The sequence below is a fragment of the Saccostrea cucullata genome, unplaced genomic scaffold, assembly GCF_032062105.1.
Source record: "Saccostrea cucullata isolate Sc308-1 unplaced genomic scaffold, CSIRO_AGI_Scuc_v1 ctg1951, whole genome shotgun sequence".
Classification (NCBI taxonomy): Eukaryota; Metazoa; Mollusca; class Bivalvia; order Ostreida; family Ostreidae; genus Saccostrea; species Saccostrea cuccullata.
The window spans coordinates 11,455-33,763 of NW_026924737.1; the positions used below are offsets into that span (position 1 = coordinate 11,455).

The window sequence follows — 22,309 nt, forward strand, 5'->3', positions numbered from 1 at the left end:
TATTATTATCAATGAATTTTTATAAGAATGTCATATTTTACTTTGTTCATTTTTGTTTGTGTTTTTTTTTCTCTTCCTTTGTACATTCTCTTATTACCATTATTTGTTATGTACCTTGACCTTAATGTAGGGAGAGGGCTAAAATAGGCAGAGCCTGCTGCCCAATCCTATTCACTTTTACATATGTGAATAAAATATTTTGCATAGTACGAGGGCTGTTCAATAATAATGACCTCGGTGCTGAGAAGGCAACAAAAAACGCTTTTCAATTCTTTAGCCTTAATGATTTTACTTAAATATTCTTTTTTAATTGAAACACATGTCTGTAACATTTTTATCCAATTTCTGATTGTTTTTAAACACATCTTTGAGCACTGCCCTTCGCATACTGGAATATGGCAGATCCTATGATTTCCTTGACTTGTTTCTTCTTTCTTTTTTTTCCAAGTTTGGAAAATGAAACAAGTAAAGGGTGAAAGATCTGGCGAATTTTGTTGATTTGACTTAAGAAATGAATGTAATATTTTTTTCTTTTGATCGATGTATCAAGGAAAATATTTGGACGGAAAACTTCATCAATGCGCGTAGCACATTGATAAAGTTTTCCATCAAATTTTTCTTTGATACATCGATCAAAGGAAAAAATATTACATTCATTTCTTATCATCTAATTAATGATTTTATGACATAATATTAATGATTTTAAATTTATTAATGTCACTTTTCTATTAAATTTTCAAAAATGAATACATCACAACGTTAATGAAATATTAACGAAAAAATGATTTTAGATATTTACAGTTCTTTTACACAAAAAACTTACCTGTTGTGTTATCCCAATGGGTATATTTTCTAAGTTCGGAAATGTAAAAAAGGGAAGCTATTATATCCTAACAGTTCTAGGTCACAGAAACTTTGGATTTCATTTGCGCATCTTTTCATCTGAATTTCAAACCGAACATATAAATACGTATCACAAACTGTCAATGCTGTAAAACCTGAAAGAGTCTGCTGCCGACTGTTTAAGATTAAAAGAATTCCGTCCACGTTTTTCTCAATCATTCGTTTCCCAGGATTTAACAAATCAACGGTTTTCCCCGCTTTTAATTGGTAGCATAAAAACATTTCTTCCGAGTTCTGTTGTTCATACCAGATATCTTAAAGTCAAAAACATAACAAAATTATGCTGATTTCATTCCTTCTTTCCCAAAGCTGTATTGTTGTTATGCAGCATATATGATTTGCTCAGCAAAGGAGGATAATTCAAAAAAGAAACGAAAGTAGAAAATAAGTCAGAAACGTAACGGACAGGTTTCGAAATTCAGGAAAATATTTATTTATTAAAGTTAAAGTATTTAATTATTCCTTCAAAAAGTAATCTGGAAGCGGGAATATACATGTAAAGACTGCCAAAGTAGTTCCGGCTGCTTAATGCAAGCAAACTCTTAATTTTATTAATGCAGTTATCAAAAGATTTTTTTATCCAATCAGAATCAAGTATCTTATTGAAATTAAATGATAAAACATTAACTCTCTGTTTATCCTTAAAACTTCTTTACTCCTCGTGGCCTATGGGATTGGACGTTGTCATGACGAAATTTAATGTAGTGGTTTCCTGATTTTGGTCAGGAAATCCTCTCATAGACCTTTCGATTTTTTGGGGGCAAAACTTTGTTTTCTAGACTTCTCCAGAAAATGAACTGCCTCCCTGAATAAGAATTTGAACAGCAAGATTTAACATTTAAGAAAATGACATATAAAACTATTTTTGTGCTTTTTAAATACTTTGCTTTTTTCAGACCTTGGCTGTTTTTATCGAGTGTATCTTATTGTAAATTTGTTTACAGGGTTTAAAGCAATGAAATCAAGTTTCACTATCTGTTTGAAGTTCAGACAAACGTGGATAACTTTAATTTTTGATTTTTTAAAATAATGTTTTAGATATTCTTACACGCTGTTGTTTTCACTAATTTTTTTAAAAATAGGGTGACCATTGAGTACCAAGCTTTCTTTACTGCCAAATGTTTCTTTAAAACATTGTAAACTACCCCCAAAATGATGCCTATCAATTTTGCTATGTGTCTTAAATTCAATCAAATATCATCAGTGATTATTTGTTGAATTTTTGCAAACATTACATTGGTTGTTGTAAGTATTTGTCGCCAAGGACGGTACCCATTTTTAATGCCCATTATATCATTTTTGTTCATTGAAATCTACCTGCTCATGTGTATATAAAACAGGCATTAGCTTCTGTAAATTTCACATATTTCAGGGGATATTTCTTAAGGATTCTTAAAGACTTTTACAGCAACTTTCATGAAGCGTTTAATTTCGCTCTTGTTAACTGATTCTTTACCATTCATTTTTAATACAGTGACTCTCGAATAGCCCTGGTTTTCCAGCTTCTCACAATGAAACTATGTGATGAAGTGGTCAAATAAATTGTAATCAATTCATTAAAGATTCAATCATGAGAAAAAGTCAAGCTTAATGTCATATGATTTCTATATTGTATGTCATAGGGCTAATGACATTATTTATTGAAAGCCCTCGTACACATTCGCATATTTTTTTTTTATTTTTAATTTCTTGTTTGTATAAACTTGAATAAAAAAATACTTTTTTTCATTTGAATTACCCAATACCTGTACTGTCTTGTGAGATTCCATTTCAATTTGTGTCTTATGTTTAAAGATTTTTGGAATTTGACCATGGGTCCATAATAATCCGTAGATAATGGTGATCCAGCCATATGCCTTGGATTAATGAAATCCTGTTTACTTCGCAAACAAACCAACATTGTACTCCACGTTACTTTGTAACTGCAGGCAAATGAAAACGATGTATTTGTTACAAAGAATCATGCTGTGAATTTTTCATGAAGTTTATCAAAACTATTTGTGTAAAAGTTTGGTTTTGTAACTTCACATTGATATTCAGATATGAAACAAGTACAGATTCTTTGTACCAGCTTACAGTCACGGACTCAATTTGCAGATCGACCTTTTACACGAGAAAACGTTCTGCAATCAATGTTTCAACTCCAAACTTTTAATGGTTAAAGAAAAGAATGTATTAAGTAAATTCATATTAATTTTGGCTATAAAAATGCTGAGGTCACCTTTAGTGCAGGCTGAACTTTTTCAAACTTTCTTGAAATGTTAGTTTAATATTCTGTGAATATCATAGTAACCATTATTTCGTCAAAAAAGCAAAGAATCGTATTTTAGTTTTCTTTCTCGTTTATCGTTTTACTTCTTAGTTTTACATAAAACACATATAACTATGTGTCAAGGACTCAGGATTTAAAACAAAGAACACTTGTCAAGATACCATAAAAATTGTAATTTAAAACGCTGATCAACAAAATCCTAGATAAATTACAATGATATTTTTTTCCAAATTAAAAAAAAATATTACGATTTACACAAGATTTATTTTGGGTTGTTGAGACAGAGACATTTATTTAACCATTTTTGGTTGTATAATTAGAATTTTAAAAAAAAATATTGAAAAAAAAAGGTTTAACACATATACACGTGTATGCCTTATTTTTTTTTGTCTGTTAGAACTTATTACGCGTATACATTCCTATCCTGGAATCCCACCACACAGTTGATCGGGTCATTTATACCTTGCAGTACAATTCCAGCTGTTCGTCAACTGAGATTACGTCAATCTAGAATGAAAATTTGCCAAAGTTTACAAATATTGGAATAACTTATCAATCTATATCCATTTAAGTGTAGTATACTTGCCACAACAGAAAACATTTTTCCTCACAGAAACAACAATATTCTTAATGTTAATCATCGAGTTTTCTTTCAATGGACAATAAGCCTACGTATTTGATTTGCTTTGTAGGTATCAATAAAGGGTTATTGAAAAATGAAAAAATTTCACAATAAAATGGTCATTATACATGTATACATTATTTCCTTGAAAAAATTCACATAATTATATATCTGCTTTTGCAATTGTGCGGTTTCTTTTTTTTCAATGAGGATAAATTTTTTTGTTCATTCTGATTTCACCACACAGGGCTTATAAATCTTAAAAGTTTAAGGGTTTAAAAATTTTGATAATTTGCTTCATCATTGTTTAATCATTGCATTAAATTATTTACGTCATCACTTTCATAAAAAGGCAAGTAAAATGCATATCAATAATATTTGACATTTAAACAATTGAATTTTAGAGAACCAATTTTCCCCTCATAATATGTAAACAATTAATCATTTTCTCCTCAAATTGGGGGTCTGGGTACAGGGATTGGCTATGCCTGCATGGGTGTAAGAAAAGTGATTGATTAATAGTTGCCTTTACACTTGTAATTAACTCTTTGCCACGAAAACCGAAGAGGAAATTTTGAGTTTTTAAAATCATTTTTAAATGTTAACTCCATTTATTTAATTGAAGATGTTGGTAGATATATAGAATTTAAGATAAGACATTTTTTTGTGAATCTACACATTTTTATTCTTAGGCATTGTCTCTCAGAAAGGAATCAATTTCAAATGCAATTAAAGGGCACAAAGAAAATGTATTATGCATATATTGAAATTCATCCCGGCCTAGAAAAGCTTTGATTTCATGCGCTTCGTTGAACTGATAGAGAACTTCTGAGGATTGTTTGTAATGCAAGTCAAGTGGACACTCTTGAGAGAGAGGAAAAGTCGGCACAGCGAGAAGAATGTTTAAACAACGATGTTTTACATACCAACAATCCCCCGACATAGGTCCTAGATATTTGACTAAATGCGACACGGGAGGCCTATTTATTTCAAAATTAAGTGGAGTTGAAGGTTTCGTGTGCTACTCTTGAGATGCCATAATTGAAACTGTCCGTAAGTCATTTATCAGCGAGGAAAATCGGAGTACATCTTGAGACTCCTTCCCTGTCTCTTTTCTCAGCTCACAGTGCTAAGAATATAGGAAAAGTAGCGGTAGCCATTACACTCGAGCGGATTTTAATGGAGTTAATAAACTTTCATGTTCGTCATCATTAACTTTGAAAGGTGCCAAATGTACAGACACTTACCATCTTTTTTAAGTCTGGGGTCCATCGTGTTAAATAAATCAGCTTTATCGGGAATAATCTGATTTTATATTATTTTTTGCAATGTAATTGTGTCAATTGAGCATTCCAGGGGTGTGAGAAAAACTGTTAAAGTTTGCCAAAACCGATAAGATATCTATTCAAAAAGGAAAATGTTAAATATGTTAAGTTTGTTGTGAAGTTTAAAACAGCAAAAGTCATAAATATCAAAATTAAATTGTGCTTTATTGCTAAGTAAAACATTTATAAAAAAAAATTAAATCAAATAATGCTACATTTCATAATGTTCCTTATAACTCTGATTTCTGAATAACCCTTTATAACTTTTTTACATTCACGGTTTAAATTTGTTGTTTTTGGATATTGTACATTTTAACTTACATTTTTGAGACATGGCAAAAGTAAATAGATATAAATTAAGGATGTTTGTTTCACTTCAAATTTTAAAAGATGATTAATTTGTATTGTATGTTTCTTACCTTTTGTTTCATAATTCATTGGCATTATTAAACAGGAAAAGTTATTTCATCTTTTGTTAATTTTATTATATATTTCCAATATTATTCATATGATATATTCGATTGGCCTATTCATTTTAATACGAGAGTGATTTTGAATGACCATCGAGATGGCTTCAGCTTTTCCATCTTCAACTGTCCCTATTTATGTAGTAATATTCCAATATCAACTGCTTATGGTGTTTATGTCTCTACACTTACCCTGAGTACAATTATTTTGTAAGCAAGGATGATGATGTTACAAGGATTTCAACAATCTCGTTTAAAGAATTTGAAAATCTTATGGTTGCTTTCATGAGATTGCTAGCAAACATAACTTATCATTGGGTCGTATTTTGCCTGACTTTTGGCAGTTTTTAAAGAATTTGATTTGTACTTAATTTGACTATGGATAGTTCCATCTACCTAATTATTCAAAAGGGCCCAGGACTGGTGTGACCAGTCAACAGGGAATGTATATTCCCCCTATGCATCTGATCCTACCCCTGGAATTTTCGGGGGTCCATGTAATATGCTCTCTTTACAAATCTGTGTTGTTTAACTTCATCTTTTACATTATTCTGAAATGTGGAAGTTTTCCATCCAAAAAAGGCAGCAGATGATTGAGAGGAAACCCAGATACAGAAACAAGATATTTTTTATTAATGAAGAATGAATCAAATGTTTTAAAGTTAAATTTTTTTTGTATATATTTTGTGCTATAGTCTTTTAAGGGTTATTAGTTTAAAGTGTGGGATACAGTAATGGGGAATCAATATCTAAAAATGTAATAAGATTGTATTTCGATCTTTTCCTTATACTAACTATACTTAAATTAATTAAATAAATATATCGGTGCATTTACAACCAAAAATTAGTAACATTTCAAAAGTACACGTAAATAAAAAAGTTGCTGCTTATGCCATATGATATAAATAAAATACTTAACTTCTCCCCTAAAGAACGTTGTCTAGATATCATTTATTTGTACCTCTTTCTGAATATAATTGTTATCATTAAGGAGAATAATTGAAGAGTCTTCTTAAACTTGTAGAGTTTCTAACTAAAGATACATATTTGTCAAGTGAATTTTGTCTAAGTTTATGATATACTTTCCAAACATGTCTCGTCGCCTAAACTGCTACAAATCCTTACAGCATTCATTTGATAACCCCAAGTAGATCTCATTATTTGGCAATAAAAAATAAAATGTAATGGTATTTAGTAAGAATAAAAAAATTATATAATTAGAGATAAAAAATTACTTCTGATGTGAAGTTTTTGAAGATACACGTTTCAGCAAAACTTTGCGCAAGGGGGTTCGGGGACAAGAGCATCCATGAAAAAAAAACACGATGGGGCGGAAGCACCGTCTGCATTCCGCCATTGTCGATCCCAGGGATAGAAATCAGATCGTGTATGTGGGTGTTTGTGTGTGTTATTTAAAATGAGAATTTTAATAAAAAAAAATTGTTCTATATCATCGGGAAAACTTTGACTAAATTTCCTCTTCTGAATTATAATCTTTAGTATTCTATATATTAAATCAATGTGCTATTGGTTGAAATTTAGCGAGGAAAGAAGAAGTGGAAGTCTTCCGCAGATTTTGGTAAGTGATTTGTCAATGCATGTAATTTTGAACTTTTGATTTCCCAGATGTAATTGTGGTGAAGAAAACACCATCTTTACCTGCAGTATATGAAGAATGTATATCTATCTATACGTTGACATACCAAAATACATTGTTAACATCATAAAACACAAGCAACTCACCGGATTGTTTAAAATATTTATTTCAAAATTCATAACATTTCAAGACAAACTTTAAAAAAAGGGGGAAAATTCAATACTTCAGGATTGCTTCCATTAGATTTGTCTGTACTACTAATATACAGTGTATCATAACGTTCCTCACGTCCTTGCGAGACAAATTGAACTGATAAATACCTAATTTAGTTTTTTGATCGCACCAGTTCTTTTGAAGTAAATTTGAAAAACAAACATCACGAGTTTGGACCTTTTGTTTTAACAACATTCCTCTATTTGTTGACAAGAGAATTCACTTTTCACAAATATTTCTCATTATTTGTCAAAATGTTTTTATCTTTAACCTGAAACGGGTGTACAAGTCTCTGCTGAGAAAATGATAGATGATGATAATTTGATAACGTCCACTTTTGTGTTTGTTTTAATAATATATTTCCATTCAAGACTAGAGAAATCCATTACCTATCATCACGTGATGTAGATATGGGCGGGCCAATGAAAGTGATCCACAGGTTTTTGCTGTTTTTGGAAGAATCAACAATTCGTTAATACATTTGAAACCAAGAAGAGATAAAATGCTAGACCCTAAGATGTCACAAAAGCTAATTTTGACTGACGGATAGTGAATGATTACATAATACTTTTTTTCAGCAACATAAAAAAATACTTGTGAATTTTTTCATAAAAGAAAAAGCCCCCGCGACACATTTACAACTTTTGTCCTATTCTGGATAGAACAAGTTGATTTTGCGACTTTATAGAATTAGGTATCACTTACCAAAATGAGATTCCAAACAGTATTTTCCTGGATAATGGTGTCCCTGTTCATAGTTGTCAAGGCGTTTTATCCGAACAACCTTGTGCCATTTTTGTCAAATGAGGACTATACACACGAAAGCATCACAGAGGAAGGGATAATGCAAGTTTTCCAAGAATTATGGAATCAGTCTACCAGCAGCTTCCTTAGTCAAAATAACCGAGGTAAGATGTAGATTTCAAAATTAGAGAAACATATTTTCGACTCTTTAAAACATTTCTTTATCTTACATTCTGAAATTCCTGTTTTTCAATGTTTTTTTTGAATTTGTAATGACTGTTTGCAACTGTATTTTATGTAACGATAAGAGAAATTTTAAATATAACATTCCAATTTCAAACAAGACATACAAAGAAAAGCAAATATGCCTCGGAATTTATCTGTTATATGTTAATCTGAAATTGCCTAGATAAAGCGATTTATCTCTTTATTCATACATGAAAAGTCGAAAGTAATTAATTTGCTAAGATCTAGGCAATTACATGATTATATGAAATGTATTAAGGACACATAGGTTACCTGACGTCTGGTTTCACAATAATAATGTTATGGCTTAGGGTTGATCGGGTGTGTTATATAAAGACTTGCACTTTGGAATATGGAATATGATAATTAACTTATTCGGGTCCAAGATGAGATAAAATGAATATGAATGTTAAGTATATAGGAATGTAAAATCATTTTAAGCAAACATGGAAATAGAAACATTCTTATATAATTGGCGCGTTTTCTAAGTAAAAGAAGTAAAAGATGACGAAAAGATCATTAAAAGTATTGCGTCAGCGTATGATTGGATTCTATATATAAATTTTCAAACGATGGGCTACAATGCGTGCTATTTATTTATATAATAAGGATTATTTCATTGATTAATAAAAACATCATTTTATTTTATATTGTTGTTTGATAAATAAGGTATTTTTTAACCATTATGCCTTTACGGAAATGAAGATTTCTACCACTACATGTTTCTCTTTTCAACAAAAAACCCAACGCCACGAATCCCAAGGTCAAGATATATTAGAGATATCTGTAATCCGAAGAACGTCCTATACATCAATATAAGTCAAACTCAGATGCACGACAAGAACATAATAACCTATAAAACCCTCTTCAAGTGACGTGAAGCAACATTGGAAATCTCGACCATGGAAAAATCAACTTCAAATTAATAATATCTGGATTGAATTCACAGCTATTTTAAAAAACATCCTTGTCTATAGCCGTAGACTTCGGGGTCAGATTGAAAGGGGGAGATTGAAAATTATTTCTTTTTCAAAATCTTCTGAGATTAAAGGGAGTGGAAAGGATAAAATACTCAAAACATTAGTTTAAAAGACTTCACATAGCATTTGTGTGTGAGCATGGGTTGGGAGGGGGTTCTTGTGTTGCATAAAATATTGCAATACTGAAACAATTTCACTAAGATGTTCGTATAAACTTTTAACGTAAATATGTTGAAGTGTTCAAACTTTTATTTAAGTATATATATATGTAATTGCCTGTTGTATGAAACATAACGTCCATGATTCATTCTTTAAAAGGGGACTTGATTTTATCTACTTTTAAGCCTTGCCGTGTTTCACTATCAGCAAAGACAACTGAAGTACCGTGTAGACTAGAAGTAAAAACAATGTCAAATAGATTCAATAAAATGTACATGGACCAGGCAAACAAGTCGGCAAACATAACCCTTTGTACAAGGGATAGCAAATAATTCAGGAAAATATTTAAGATAAAACGTTTCATGTGTACTTAATTGCTCTGTGTTCATATCTGTGCAGTTTTAGTTTCAAAATTTTCTGTTTTGATAACGACATCTTAAAGTTAGGTGAAAATAGCGTGTTTTGAAAAATGACAATATTTTAATAAATGCCACAGTTGTGGAGTTTTAAAATGATTCCCCATGAAGTCCAATATCCTTTTACACTTCTTCCCCTCTCAATTAAACTATTACCTAATATCTAACAATCATATCTGCAAGTCATATATGTTTGATCGATTCCAACTGTTTGCATCTTATCTACCGCAGTATTAAAAAAAATACAAAATGCTCATCCGTAGACATTATGTTGGTTTTTGGACCAAGAATTTTTCTAAAGTTATTTTCTGAATTCATTTGACATTCGTTTTCAATAAAGTAAACAGAAAAGGAATGGGGCTGAAATATTTCGTTACAGTTACTGAAAGAAATAGGGATAGGAAGAAAATCGAATCAAATTTATTATTATCAAATACTTATTTTCTGGCTCCAAGTGAGGTTTAAATGTACTTGTGGTTTTATGTAAAATTACCCACTCGATGAATTTAGCACCTCAATCGGAAATCCCTGTTTGAATGAATCAACCTTTTCCAACGATGAGCTTTCCCTGAAAAGTGTCCTTTGTAACACATTTATAGCTATTTCCTATTCATATTAGAAAAAAATTGATCATATGAAAAAGGATAAAATGTACTGCAACAGTCCATAAAGCCAAACATGAAAGCAAATTAAGCCAATATAAAATCGAGGAACATCTGTCAAACATTCTCGTGATATGCTCCTTTTCAAAGTAAATATCATACAGTATTCAAAATACATTGTGTATATATAAGTAAGAAAATAAATATTTCATATTTTGAAATCAACAAACGAGATAATGGTTACAATTTGAGTATTTCCTTTAAAGGCTATGTAACGAAATTTTTGCAGGGGTTTACAAACTGTACATATAAAATAAAACAATATTGAATGTGCCCTTTCTTAAAAAAAACATTCTACTTTTTTACTGATGTACACGTTATTCACTTTATTGCAGTGCTATATTCGTCAATGTTAGAAGAAGTGACTACCAAAAATTAAGATTTTTTGTATATATTTATAGACCCCTTTTTTCCATTTCAAGTGTGCTAATTATCAAATAAATCAAATATTTTGTAAGGATATAAGAGCAGTGTGAACTCCGAAAAAAAAATATTATTCATACATATGATCAATTTTGACGATATCTTCAGTTTAAATGCTAAAATTTATTATTTTATATTTCAGGGCCTTTTCCACAACAAACAGTACGTGAAATTGTAAATTTTATAAATGATGTACAAAGGAAACACTTTAATAATCCAGAATGGCATTTTAGCAATGGAAAAATAATGGAAGGTAAGGTTATATTGTAATGCAATCTTAAAAAAAAAAAGTTTATAATTGTTGTGTAAAACATTGTGTTTACTCTATATGACACAATTTGTGATAAAAATAATATTTAAAGTTTTATTATTTATTATTCTTAATATTCTTCGATGTAACGGAAAAAGGCTAAATGCACAATTTTTTCATTACATTTTCTCAAATATAACTTGTATTGTTGTAGCAAATTACCCCCATAGTTTTTATATAGGACTAGGTTATGCTTAAATGAAAAGAACAAAAAATGAAATGAATTCCAGTATTTTAGCCACCACTGAATTTTTTTTTATTGTGCTGCTAAAACATTTTTAAACTTTCAAAACGCACCTAAGACTGCTGTCGAATATTTTCAATTATGTTTAAATTTAGCCCCATTCAGTATGTTTAAAAAAACTTATAATAAAGTTATAAAATAAATAAATGAAATTTTTATATAAATAAGATGTTATTACCCCCCCCCCCCCCATTTTGTTTTTGCAAGCATATCTATATGAAATATAAAGAAAAAAAGTGAAAAAATACAACAAAAATGACATTCAAGAAACCAAAACTCAAACAGAAACAAGAAGTTACTCTCAATAATTTTGTGAAATCACCATAGAAAGGAAACTGGTAAATTTTTTTAAAATGGTATTTTTGAAGAATGTACTTTTTTCTTTAAAATTTATATAAATTATTCAGTGAGAACACCCACGATTTTCAAAGTTCCACAAAAAAGCATTTTTCACGAAAATCCACGTTACAATACAGAAAGGCAATTTTAAATGAGCAATATATCTTTTGATGGCTCATATATTACTTCTTTCAAGGCAACCATAAGCTAAAACGCTATCGGCAATTGGTCGTGGATTTACTGGGATTGCCTGTCCCTGACTACGAGGCAGCGAGGAAATATGTCAGCTATTGCCTGCACCTTCTGCAGAGCTTCTACAGTAACACGAACTGGATCGAGCTCAATGGGCAGACTATTTACACTGATTTAGGTAAGTATCAAGTAAAGCAGGATTAAGTCAGCAAATCCCCTATGTACTTTAGGTTCCTTAATTTCCCTTAAATGATAGGATATAAAACATCCCCTGGTCAAATGTTAATCTGCACTTTCACTGCACAAAAGACTTAAAAAACAAAGGTATTTTTAAAATGGTCATGACTAGATGGTACGACGTTAAAACTCTTCAATGTATATTAATATTATATACGTTATCTTTTCATTATCCTAAGGATATTAGCAATATACATGAGGTCAATTTTGGTTTGGTTTTGTGATCACTGAATAAAGGTCCTGTTCTAAAAGATATATTCCCCAGACTTCCATCATACACACATAAAAATGAACAAGAACCTTGCATTAAATCTTTTGATATTTCTTTAAAGGAATACCCGGAACACAGCTCCTTCCTGTTGCCCCGGCTGATATGGATACGTGTTTAAGTTGTAGGTAAGAAAAATAAATCAACAATGGAGACTTAGCACCAACAAGAGATGTACCCAACCACTTAGAATATTAAATACTATATCTTTAAAGTTTATACAACTATAAAGGCGTTTTCTTTTGATTTTGGACCCTTTCGATCACTCTTCATCCTATAAGTGGTAAAGTAAGTGTACAGCAAACAGTCTGTTGTTCAATCTGAAGTAGACGCAAATTAAGAGTATTAGATTTGCTTATTTACACACCGACGCACAATTTATTTTTCAATCATGTGACGTCACAATTTTCCTCCTTCTCTCCCAGTAATCAGGAAGATTTGGATGGCTGTGCTGACAATTTGATAGATAACGGAATGGTCCTTACCAGTGGCTATCGCTCAGGAATCGACAGTTCTGGCGGAACAGGTGATAACTTTAATAGCAACGTGAAAATAAAGCCAGTTTTTGTGTTAGCAACCTCTTCAATGTAACTTGATCATTGTCCTATCATCCACTTTACTGGCAATTTCTAATATATCATAAAAAGGAACGTTTGCATATTAATTGACTGGGTTCTAGTACAACATGCTTTTTGTCGGACCCAAGAACAAAACTGTCTTCCATGTTTCCGATAATTGATTAGATGTAGCTGATACTACTTACCGTGTGACATCAAAGGTCATAACTCTCGAGCTTCTTATGGATAGGTCCAATATCTCGGACAGCGCCCCAACATAGATTTATTTGGACTGCTAAGAAATATATTTGAAATTTTCTCTTTTTTTAAGAAAAAACGATTTTTATGGGAAACATGGGTATTGAAAGTTATTATTTACATACCAATTCTAGCTTTTCTGAATAGATGCAAAATGGTATGATCCGCACAATTTGCATATATTTCGTCAGGTGCCTAATGAAACAAGGATATCTTGTCAGCACTTTGCAAGATATATGTGGTCGATACGATAACCATGCCTACAAATACAATCTATCGTTCAGTCGAATTATCGTTGACGTTTATTTTACAAAATTATAGGTCATAATTTTCACATTGAATTCTCTAAGGATTTTCCACCGGCAAGAGGTGGCGTCTCCATATGAAAAATTCTCGAGAGGGGCGTTAAACAATTACAAAAAATCAATCTAAGCATTTTCCGGTCGCCCTATCATGACAAGAAGCACACAGCTTGTGAAACCGGTCAACAGTAATCCCACGTCTGATGTTTAAAGAATTCCATATTAATTTACTCTGTTCTCGATTTGTATTGATTTAATCGAGCATTAGGCTTGATTATGCTTTTTTCTCTCCATATTTCAAACACAAATGAATTTCATAATCAAAGCAATATTGTTGATTCAAATACTATAATAAGAGAAAGGTTAACTAACTCCATAAATTAGTCCTGCCCTTATACCCAAGTCAAAATGTCCCATTTCGAACATAAATATAAAGTAGAGGCTAAGTGTTTTCATATCCTTTAGAAATTTCTTCTGAGAGTCAAAGTATTGAAAAACAGGTTTTGTAGAACTGCAACGTTTTTGAATTTTGAAGAAAATGGATGAATTTGAGCATCTTCAACTAAATAATTTTACTTGAATAATATCCTCATAGTAAAGGAAATGAAGATCAAGTCCGGAAAATGTGCGCATGGTGGCCCTAACATTTCATCTCCAGACCAAACAGTGAAAGGAGGAATAAATAAGGAGACAACAGATCCACGATATTCCCCACATTGCAGACTTCATAAAGATGCTGCTTTAGCCGCTATAGATCACACGAGATACTTTTTCTGCGATAAAGGTTAGTCTTTCCAGATTTGTCGTTATGTTTTATGTATTTTTCAAAGGAACCTGATTAAAGTTGGCCTCTGTTAATGTTATTAGAAAGTATTTTTAATATACAGAGCTATGTCAAGATTTATGTAAAACACTCATCGTATAAGAGATTTTTTTTCCTTTCAGAAAATGGATTAATAAAACATATCGGCTCGTGGAAGCTCAAAATTCTTCTTGGAGCAATCAAAGAACAAACTTTGATATTTGTCATAGACACGTCCCCTGTAATGAAAGGAGAGGTTGAATTAATCAAAAAAGTCATTCAGGCTGCAGTACAAGATACTATGTCATCTCGGACCACCAGTTATAAGTTTATACTGGCAACCGTCGGCAAAGACGGTACTTGATGCATTCCTCGTGATTATATCATAATTTAATAACATGCTTGTTAAAATTGTATTTTTTGTTTCCTTTTAATGAAATTGATTTTTAATTTAGTGAAGTGATTAAAACTGACCTACCTTTTATCAAGATTTGGTAGAAGTAACAGCCTTTGGCCAAACAATTTACTACGAATGATGTTTAAAATTGTAGTCAGCAGCATCCAGATGGAACATTATGTCAACGTTTTTGGTGTTATGAAGGCAGTAGATAATATAACGTATGAATCTCAACAGAACTGTCATAAACCGATTCTACAAGCAATACAGAAAGGTTTGTTCAAATGTCAAATACGTAAAAAACATTCGGTATAGGGAGTAATATAAAACAACACTTTGAAGAAAAATTTACAGACTTAACTCCTGAAAAAGAGAGCCAAAAGTAAAAGATTGGTGAAGAAAATAAATTGTCACCACCTTAAGAAAAACGTATTAGAGAAGAGCACATACCAATCATTATAGCTGTATATAGAGAAAAAAATAAATTCTAAGGCTAAATTTTAATATATGAGAGCTGCAAATATTGTTATGAAAAAAAATCAGATAGACCTATTTTTGGTCAGAGGAATGTAGAAAACACTTTAAAGGTTACATGTTTCCCGTCTTCTAGTTTCAGATGTTTCTCCAAGATCGTCCAAGATGATCGTTTTCACTGATTCCTCTCCTGATAACAAAACTTTGCTTAAAAATGAAATCGAAGCTAAGAAAATTGTCATAGATTTTTACCTTATGGGGTCATGCCATCGACGAATAACATCCTTTAGAGAAAATATTTACAACCGCTATGGCAAAGGTAAGAACTAGCATTTTATTCAACCTCGAGAAAAAATACATTACAGAAATGAAGAGAGAGGGAAAGCACAAAGACAATATAAACAGTAAGAGGGTTGTTCGAAAGATCGTGGATGATGTCAATCTTCGTTTCATTACTCACCAGAAATATAAACTAAGCACAATATGATATGTAAAAATATTTGTTTTGTTGATGTGTGAAATTTCATTCCTTTCGATTTAACAGAAATCAATTTACTTCATTTTAAAATCAACATGATTGTTTTGTACCCGCAGAGCACACTTAACGGCAATGTAAAGTCCAAATATAGCCTCAAGAATTTCTAAAAAATACTATCCCTTTACATTTCACACAGTATAATCCAATGCCCACTCATTCAATTATTTTTTTTAATACTTAACATTTACTTTTTAAGAATTGCTCTCGTTGTATAATTTCGGTTTTAATTTCTTTTATTACTTAACTCTGCTTACACAGGATACGCAACTCTAAAGCACCTGTCCAAATTTCCTTGACGTTCCAACTTTTTAAAGTTTTTGTTCAGATTTTGACAGTTAAACCGTGCGTAGCTTCACAGATTGTCCTTATCCGATACAGAGTCTTTGTCACTTAGCTACAGCCTGTACTATTTGTACACATATGCACAACTCGCTTGTGACATATTTTCTTGATTCCTCCAGCTTTTAGAGTTTATTCAGGGTTGTTCCCGAGTAAAACACAAATTGCATCGTTTTCTGCTGCTCTGTGACGTTCTAAAACGTCATCGTTTTTGTCGTTTTCAATAAGGACTACCTATCTTCTCAAGTTTATTTCATTTCAATAAAACAAAATATAAATCATAATTTGGTATACGAATCGATGTAACAATTATTTGAATTTCTAGATTGTTTTTTTGTTTTTGCATCACTTTACAGAGAATATGACTATTTACAGTCGTCATTGTGTTGTATATTGTCCGTAACTTACTAGATTTTGACCTGCTCCGCGGTCCGATTTTTGTATTTTTTAAAATCTGGATAAGTTTTGAATATTTACATCCACTGAATATTTTCTCCTTTATTTCTTAAGAAAACCCATTGCGTTAATCACTGCATGAACCACAATATCGGCATGTCGCTTGTACAGATTTCTTGATCAGTGGCTGTTCCATCAATAAAACATATAAAGACGTTCGCATCTTAATACAATAATAAATCTTTTAATCCTACTTTAAATGATTTTTTAAACAGATATAAATATAAACAATAAAATGTCTTTCTTTGTTTGTTATTACTGGAATTAATGGAAGCAGCTGTTGCAGAAAAAATACATAACCGTAAGCGGGTTATGTAAATTTTTTTCTGCAATAGCTGCAATACGCGGTAATAAAAAACAAAGAAAGCATTTTATTGTTTAAATAAATCTTAATATTTTGGAAAAATTTAATACAAATCATTTGGATTTATTGTAAAAATATTTCTACCAAACTTGGATAACATATGACGTCAAACAAAAAAAATATGTAAGCTGTCCACAAACTTTTCGAACAACCCTCGTACTTAATATATAAAATATAACAACGCTTCTAAAACAAATAAAAAATATAATGTACTGTTGTATTGCTAAAATCTTGTTATCATGAATATCACAGACACCCGCCGAAGACGAAGTACTTTCACAGTTCCTCTCAGCTTCCAGCAGATTGCTAGTAATTCTGGGGGCCAAATCTACACCGGATCTTCATCATTAAATCTATTAAATATTGTAAGTAATCGCAAAATCAAAATAAAACTGTCTTTGAATGTAGAATACAAACAATAAATGTTAATAATTAACTTAAAACTTACAATTCTCTTTATGTGTTCGATTGACGCTATTGAATTACGTCACTGTGTAAATTACGTGTTACACACTTATATGTACATGTATCTCTTTTATGAAAAGAAGAAAAAAGTATGATCGTCTGTATTCTATTTAGGCATCATCTCTTGACCCCGAGGTAAAGATTTTAAAGTTGGATTTCCCCGGAGGACAGGAGGGTTTCAGCACCCTGACTATTCCCACTGACGTTACAGTTACAAAGCTGATTATTCAGATCGATGGAGTCACACAATTACCCTCAGCCAGATTAAAAGATCAATTAGGTATCAATTTTTGTGTTTCTTTCTGTTTTCAGTGGTTTGACAAAGTATCAAAGCTTTTTAAATTAAATGTTCAATTTGCTAGAGGGCATTGTGAAAACAATAACTTGTAAACAATTCATTTAAAAAAAAAAAACAAAAACGATCAAGTAAAGTACATATAGTTTATAACCCTTTTTAGTTTGATAATTTCTATCGATATGTTTAATAATATCTATGTGTTTTTTTTATCATTTTAGGTAATGTATTGATTGCTGGGACTAATGGACAAACAAATATCACAGAAACAGACATTGGCACCACCACTACCATGGAGATCATTGTGAGTGATTATAGAAACTAAATTTGTTTATCGGTGAATCTACAAAATGAGAAAGATTGGCTGTCACTTAAGATTAAATTCATATTGTACTTTTAAAGCAATGACTGCTTCTTGTTTCAGAATCCTAAGCCTGGCCTTTATTTCCTCGAAAAAAATATTTACATTTTCTGGAAGGTAGAAGTAAAAGCCGTCAGTGAATTAGATTTTACAGCCCAACTCATGAAGTCCGATGCCAACAGCTATACTCTGACAGAGATAGAAGGAAGGCCATTAGTAGGTGGGTGCTCTACAAATGCTCTGGTGATAAAAACACTACAAACGGTCTGGAAATAAAAACACTATATTGTAGCTGTTCTTCTAGGAATTATATATATCTTTCATTTGTTATAGTTTTCTCTTTTCATAATTTGCATCGAAATTTGAGATAAGTTTTAAAAGACACAACATGTTTAATGGTATTCAAATTCACAACTACTATGGGAGACACCATGTTTATACAAGTGCTTTAAATTTGACAGGCATATTTTTCTCACTTTTAAAAATGTGGTATAAATTCAAATCCCAATACATTTTGTATGCAATATTTTGTATGCTCTCATTTAGTGAGAATCTCATTTTCTTGACCAACGTTCAATTGGTACAATTTGAATTTTCAGGAGACAACATAACTATTCTTGTCACCGTAAGTTTACCAGACAACGTCACGGGTGTATCAGACTTAGTTCTTCTGGATGAGAAGGGAAACACTTTGACGAACAGTATACTACAGCCGTATCCCGGCCGTAAGAAGGGAATATATTACTGCAATGTCATAGTGCCGTCTACGGTAGGTCCCTCTACCCCTCATTGCTGTATTTCTAAAGTTCTTCATTGTGTGTTATAAATTTTCATCATTTTAAATTCTAGAAGAAAAGTGTTACAGAATGCAAATGTAAACTTTAGTAAATCAATAAATTTAAAAAAATATGAACGAACTGACAATACTCGTATATAGAAATGTCATTCGTTTTCTTTTAGGACTTTCAAATAGCTATCAGTGGGGAGGATGGGACTGCCTATCATTTCAGGAGACTTCACACCAAACTTATCTGCCCTGTGCTTGTCAAACTAGAGATTCTTCCTTTTCCAAGTATGTCAAAATTTGTAGACAACAACAATAAACAACATACGTATGGACATTATAAAAAAAAGAATTTCAGGGAATTGTAAATCAGTTTTTTTTTAATTTAAATAATTATACCTATTGGAGACTGGTACGAACTGTATTTGTTAACATCTTTGACATGCCAAAATCACCATATTTTTCCAGATCCGTTATACACGGGGCGGAACTTTATAATCCAGTACACAATAACTAACCTGGGAGCAGGCATTACAGAGATACTAGCAACCTTCAAAGATAGTCAAGGATTTGGTGTAAGCCCCTTCAATAGGACACACCAACTAGCAGCGGGTGCAAATGTCACGGACATGTTTGTCTTGCATGGAGGGCCTACCCCTGGAATCACAACGTAATGTCTCTGTCAGAAATTTATGATGAACTTTTGTTATTCATTAAATCACTTTATCGCAATGTTATTTTATTTTTTGTTTGACTGTTTAATTTTAGGTTTGTTACGGTAACTGCTGAGCCAATAACATCAGGAAATTCTAATTTTCAATATTCCACTTTTTCTCTAACAACAGAAGATCCCAGTAATAAGGTACACCACTTATAATGGTCCAAGCAATTCATTTTCTATTCTTTGTTTTGAAAGATTTCGTCAAATACGTTGTTTAATTTGGCTTAATGTAGACCCCAGATACCACGCCCCCTGATTGCAACATCACCAAAGTATCCGGAAGTTGCAGTTCTGTTACCCAGTGTGATTGCAACATGACCTTGATAACAACTGAGCTGGAGATCTTTGACATTGGTGAGGGCATAAAAACAATATCTTACGGAGGAACAGGGGGAGCGGCGGTTAACTTTTCGTATGATCCCTTCATTGCCGGACTTGTTCTGAGTCAAGGGACTGTAAAAGCAAAATTAACGTAAGTAACAAGCAGACGTTTTCACATGGTAAAAATGGCCATTAATTGTCACACATACATGGAATCAGGTTTTGAGAGATTATTAAATATACACATGTATTTATATCAGGGAACAGTAAATGTATACTGTTTATTCATCTTTCAGAAAGGTACTAAACAAGTATATGAATATACACATATATTTGTTAGTGTTTCAGAAAATGCTACATTTATAATAAAAGAAAATAAATGTATCTAGAGGTCAATTATATCTGAAATTCGCCTTTATTATTTAAAGGGCAGATTGTTGTCGAGTCTCCGAAGACATTACACTTACAGACTGGAAATCAACAAGTCAGTGCAATGTTCCAGTTAACCCGTCGTGGATCCCTGGGACTTGTACAACGACACCACCACCAACTACGACAACTGTTTCCATGACTACTGATTCCTTAACAACAGACTCATCAACCACTAGATCCACTTCACAAAATAGTCAAACAAGCAGTTCTCCTTCTAATTCTGCAACCTCTTCGCCAAATACGACTGCACCACAGACAGGAAGTATCAAAACATCATCCATTACTTCCGGGAAATCAACAACCACTTCCTCTACAACAACGGTATTGAATTAAAATATGTCAAATGAATTCACAAAAATAAATACCTCTCTAATGAAGGATGAGGAAAAATAAGATAAAATTTGAAACCTGGGGACCGTTTTACAAAAGAACTAAGACCAAATTTATGTTGATCATCAAATTCTGCAAAATTTAAAAAGAAGAATTAAACCTTTTTTCAAATTCATGTGAAATAGAAAGTTATAAGCAGAATTAAACTTTGATCTTATGTGTAAGTTCTTTAGTAAAACGGGCCCCTGCATATATTAAGATTCGTGATTTAATTACTATATTGTCAGATTTTGAGTGATTTGAGTGTTTTAATAATTTTGTAATACTATCATGATTTTTATTTTTAAATTTTGATTTTTATCCTCAGAAATCTCAGTCCTCTAACTCCTCCGATGAAAGTGAGACAGGTCTAAGCACCACGTGGAAAATCGTCATAGCAACAACAGCAACAGCCGTGTCCGTAGCCGCTTTGTTTACTGGGGGTATTCTTCTAAGAAAGAAATTCACCACCGTGTCGCCTGATTGAACAAAAAATCCTATAAAACATGGGTGTACCGGTGTGCAAATGGCGAGGTGAAAATATCCATTTAATTGTAAAATCTTTTACAATTCTTCACTCTTGTATTCCTTTGGCCAAACATTTGGTGCTTTGTTTTGTATGTACATATCTTTTAATTTATTATTTTTTGTTTTTCTTATAATTACGTTATTGTTTTTATTATTTATTTTATGGTTAAGACTGTATGAAATTAAATTTCTGATCTATTCTACCGTCCATTCAGTTTACCGTCCTTTTGAATACATGTATTGCCAATATGAACTTAAATGCGCATTAAAGCTTTGTTGACAAAATTATCTGAGTTTTAAAATTTTGCACAAATCAGTTGGATTCATATCATGAAAAAGAAACTTTTTTCTTGCTTAATGACCTCGTTCCCTAATTTTGACCTAATCTGCGACATGTCTGTGGAAAGTGGGGGGGGGGGGGCTAAATCTACGAAGCAATGTTCAATGTCTATACTAAGTATATATTTGGGGAAGAGAGCCCCCCCCCCCCCCCCCCGGTTCCAATCTTTTAACATACTAGTCAATAGATAGTAGTAATAATAGGAGAAAGGAAGTGGCCACAGATTATACTAAGTATTCTATCAAAGATGGATAATTGATGGAACAAGTGTAAGGTACCAAAACACAATATAAAGAACTAATAAAACTATAAATCAAGGTATATGTTTTAGATTTGATATCCACTAAACAAAAAACGGCCCTTTTATTGTTATGAATAACTGATTACAATAACATAAGCAAGAACATAACATTGAAAAAATATTGAAAACAGAATTAGCTGTACTTTTCCCTTGAAGCACAAAATAAATTTTCCTGGACATTTGATATTTATATCATCATTTGACATTTTTATCTCGGGAGTATCCTCAGGTGACCTATTGTTATCTGTTTTTGTCCGTCGTCGTCCGGTGTGCGTCTTGTTAACAT

General features: G+C 31.8%; 1 protein-coding gene across 1 annotated transcript; it reads left to right on the forward strand.

Annotated features, from left to right (window-relative positions):
• Nucleotides 1–7,663: 7,663 nt before the first annotated feature.
• Nucleotides 7,664–21,341, forward strand: LOC134267176 (von Willebrand factor A domain-containing protein 7-like). Its single transcript, XM_062749395.1, has 20 exons — nucleotides 7,664–8,307; nucleotides 11,172–11,282; nucleotides 12,119–12,292; nucleotides 12,684–12,747; nucleotides 13,045–13,145; nucleotides 14,332–14,520; nucleotides 14,682–14,894; nucleotides 15,090–15,209; nucleotides 15,546–15,728; nucleotides 17,359–17,471; nucleotides 17,686–17,851; nucleotides 18,088–18,170; nucleotides 18,291–18,447; nucleotides 18,827–18,996; nucleotides 19,188–19,299; nucleotides 19,480–19,681; nucleotides 19,780–19,873; nucleotides 19,966–20,204; nucleotides 20,482–20,806; nucleotides 21,183–21,341. The coding sequence occupies exons 1-20, from the start codon at nucleotides 8,109–8,111 to the stop codon at nucleotides 21,339–21,341; spliced, it is 3,174 nt and encodes a 1,057-aa protein (XP_062605379.1). The 5' UTR covers nucleotides 7,664–8,108.
• Nucleotides 21,342–22,309: the final 968 nt, after the last annotated feature.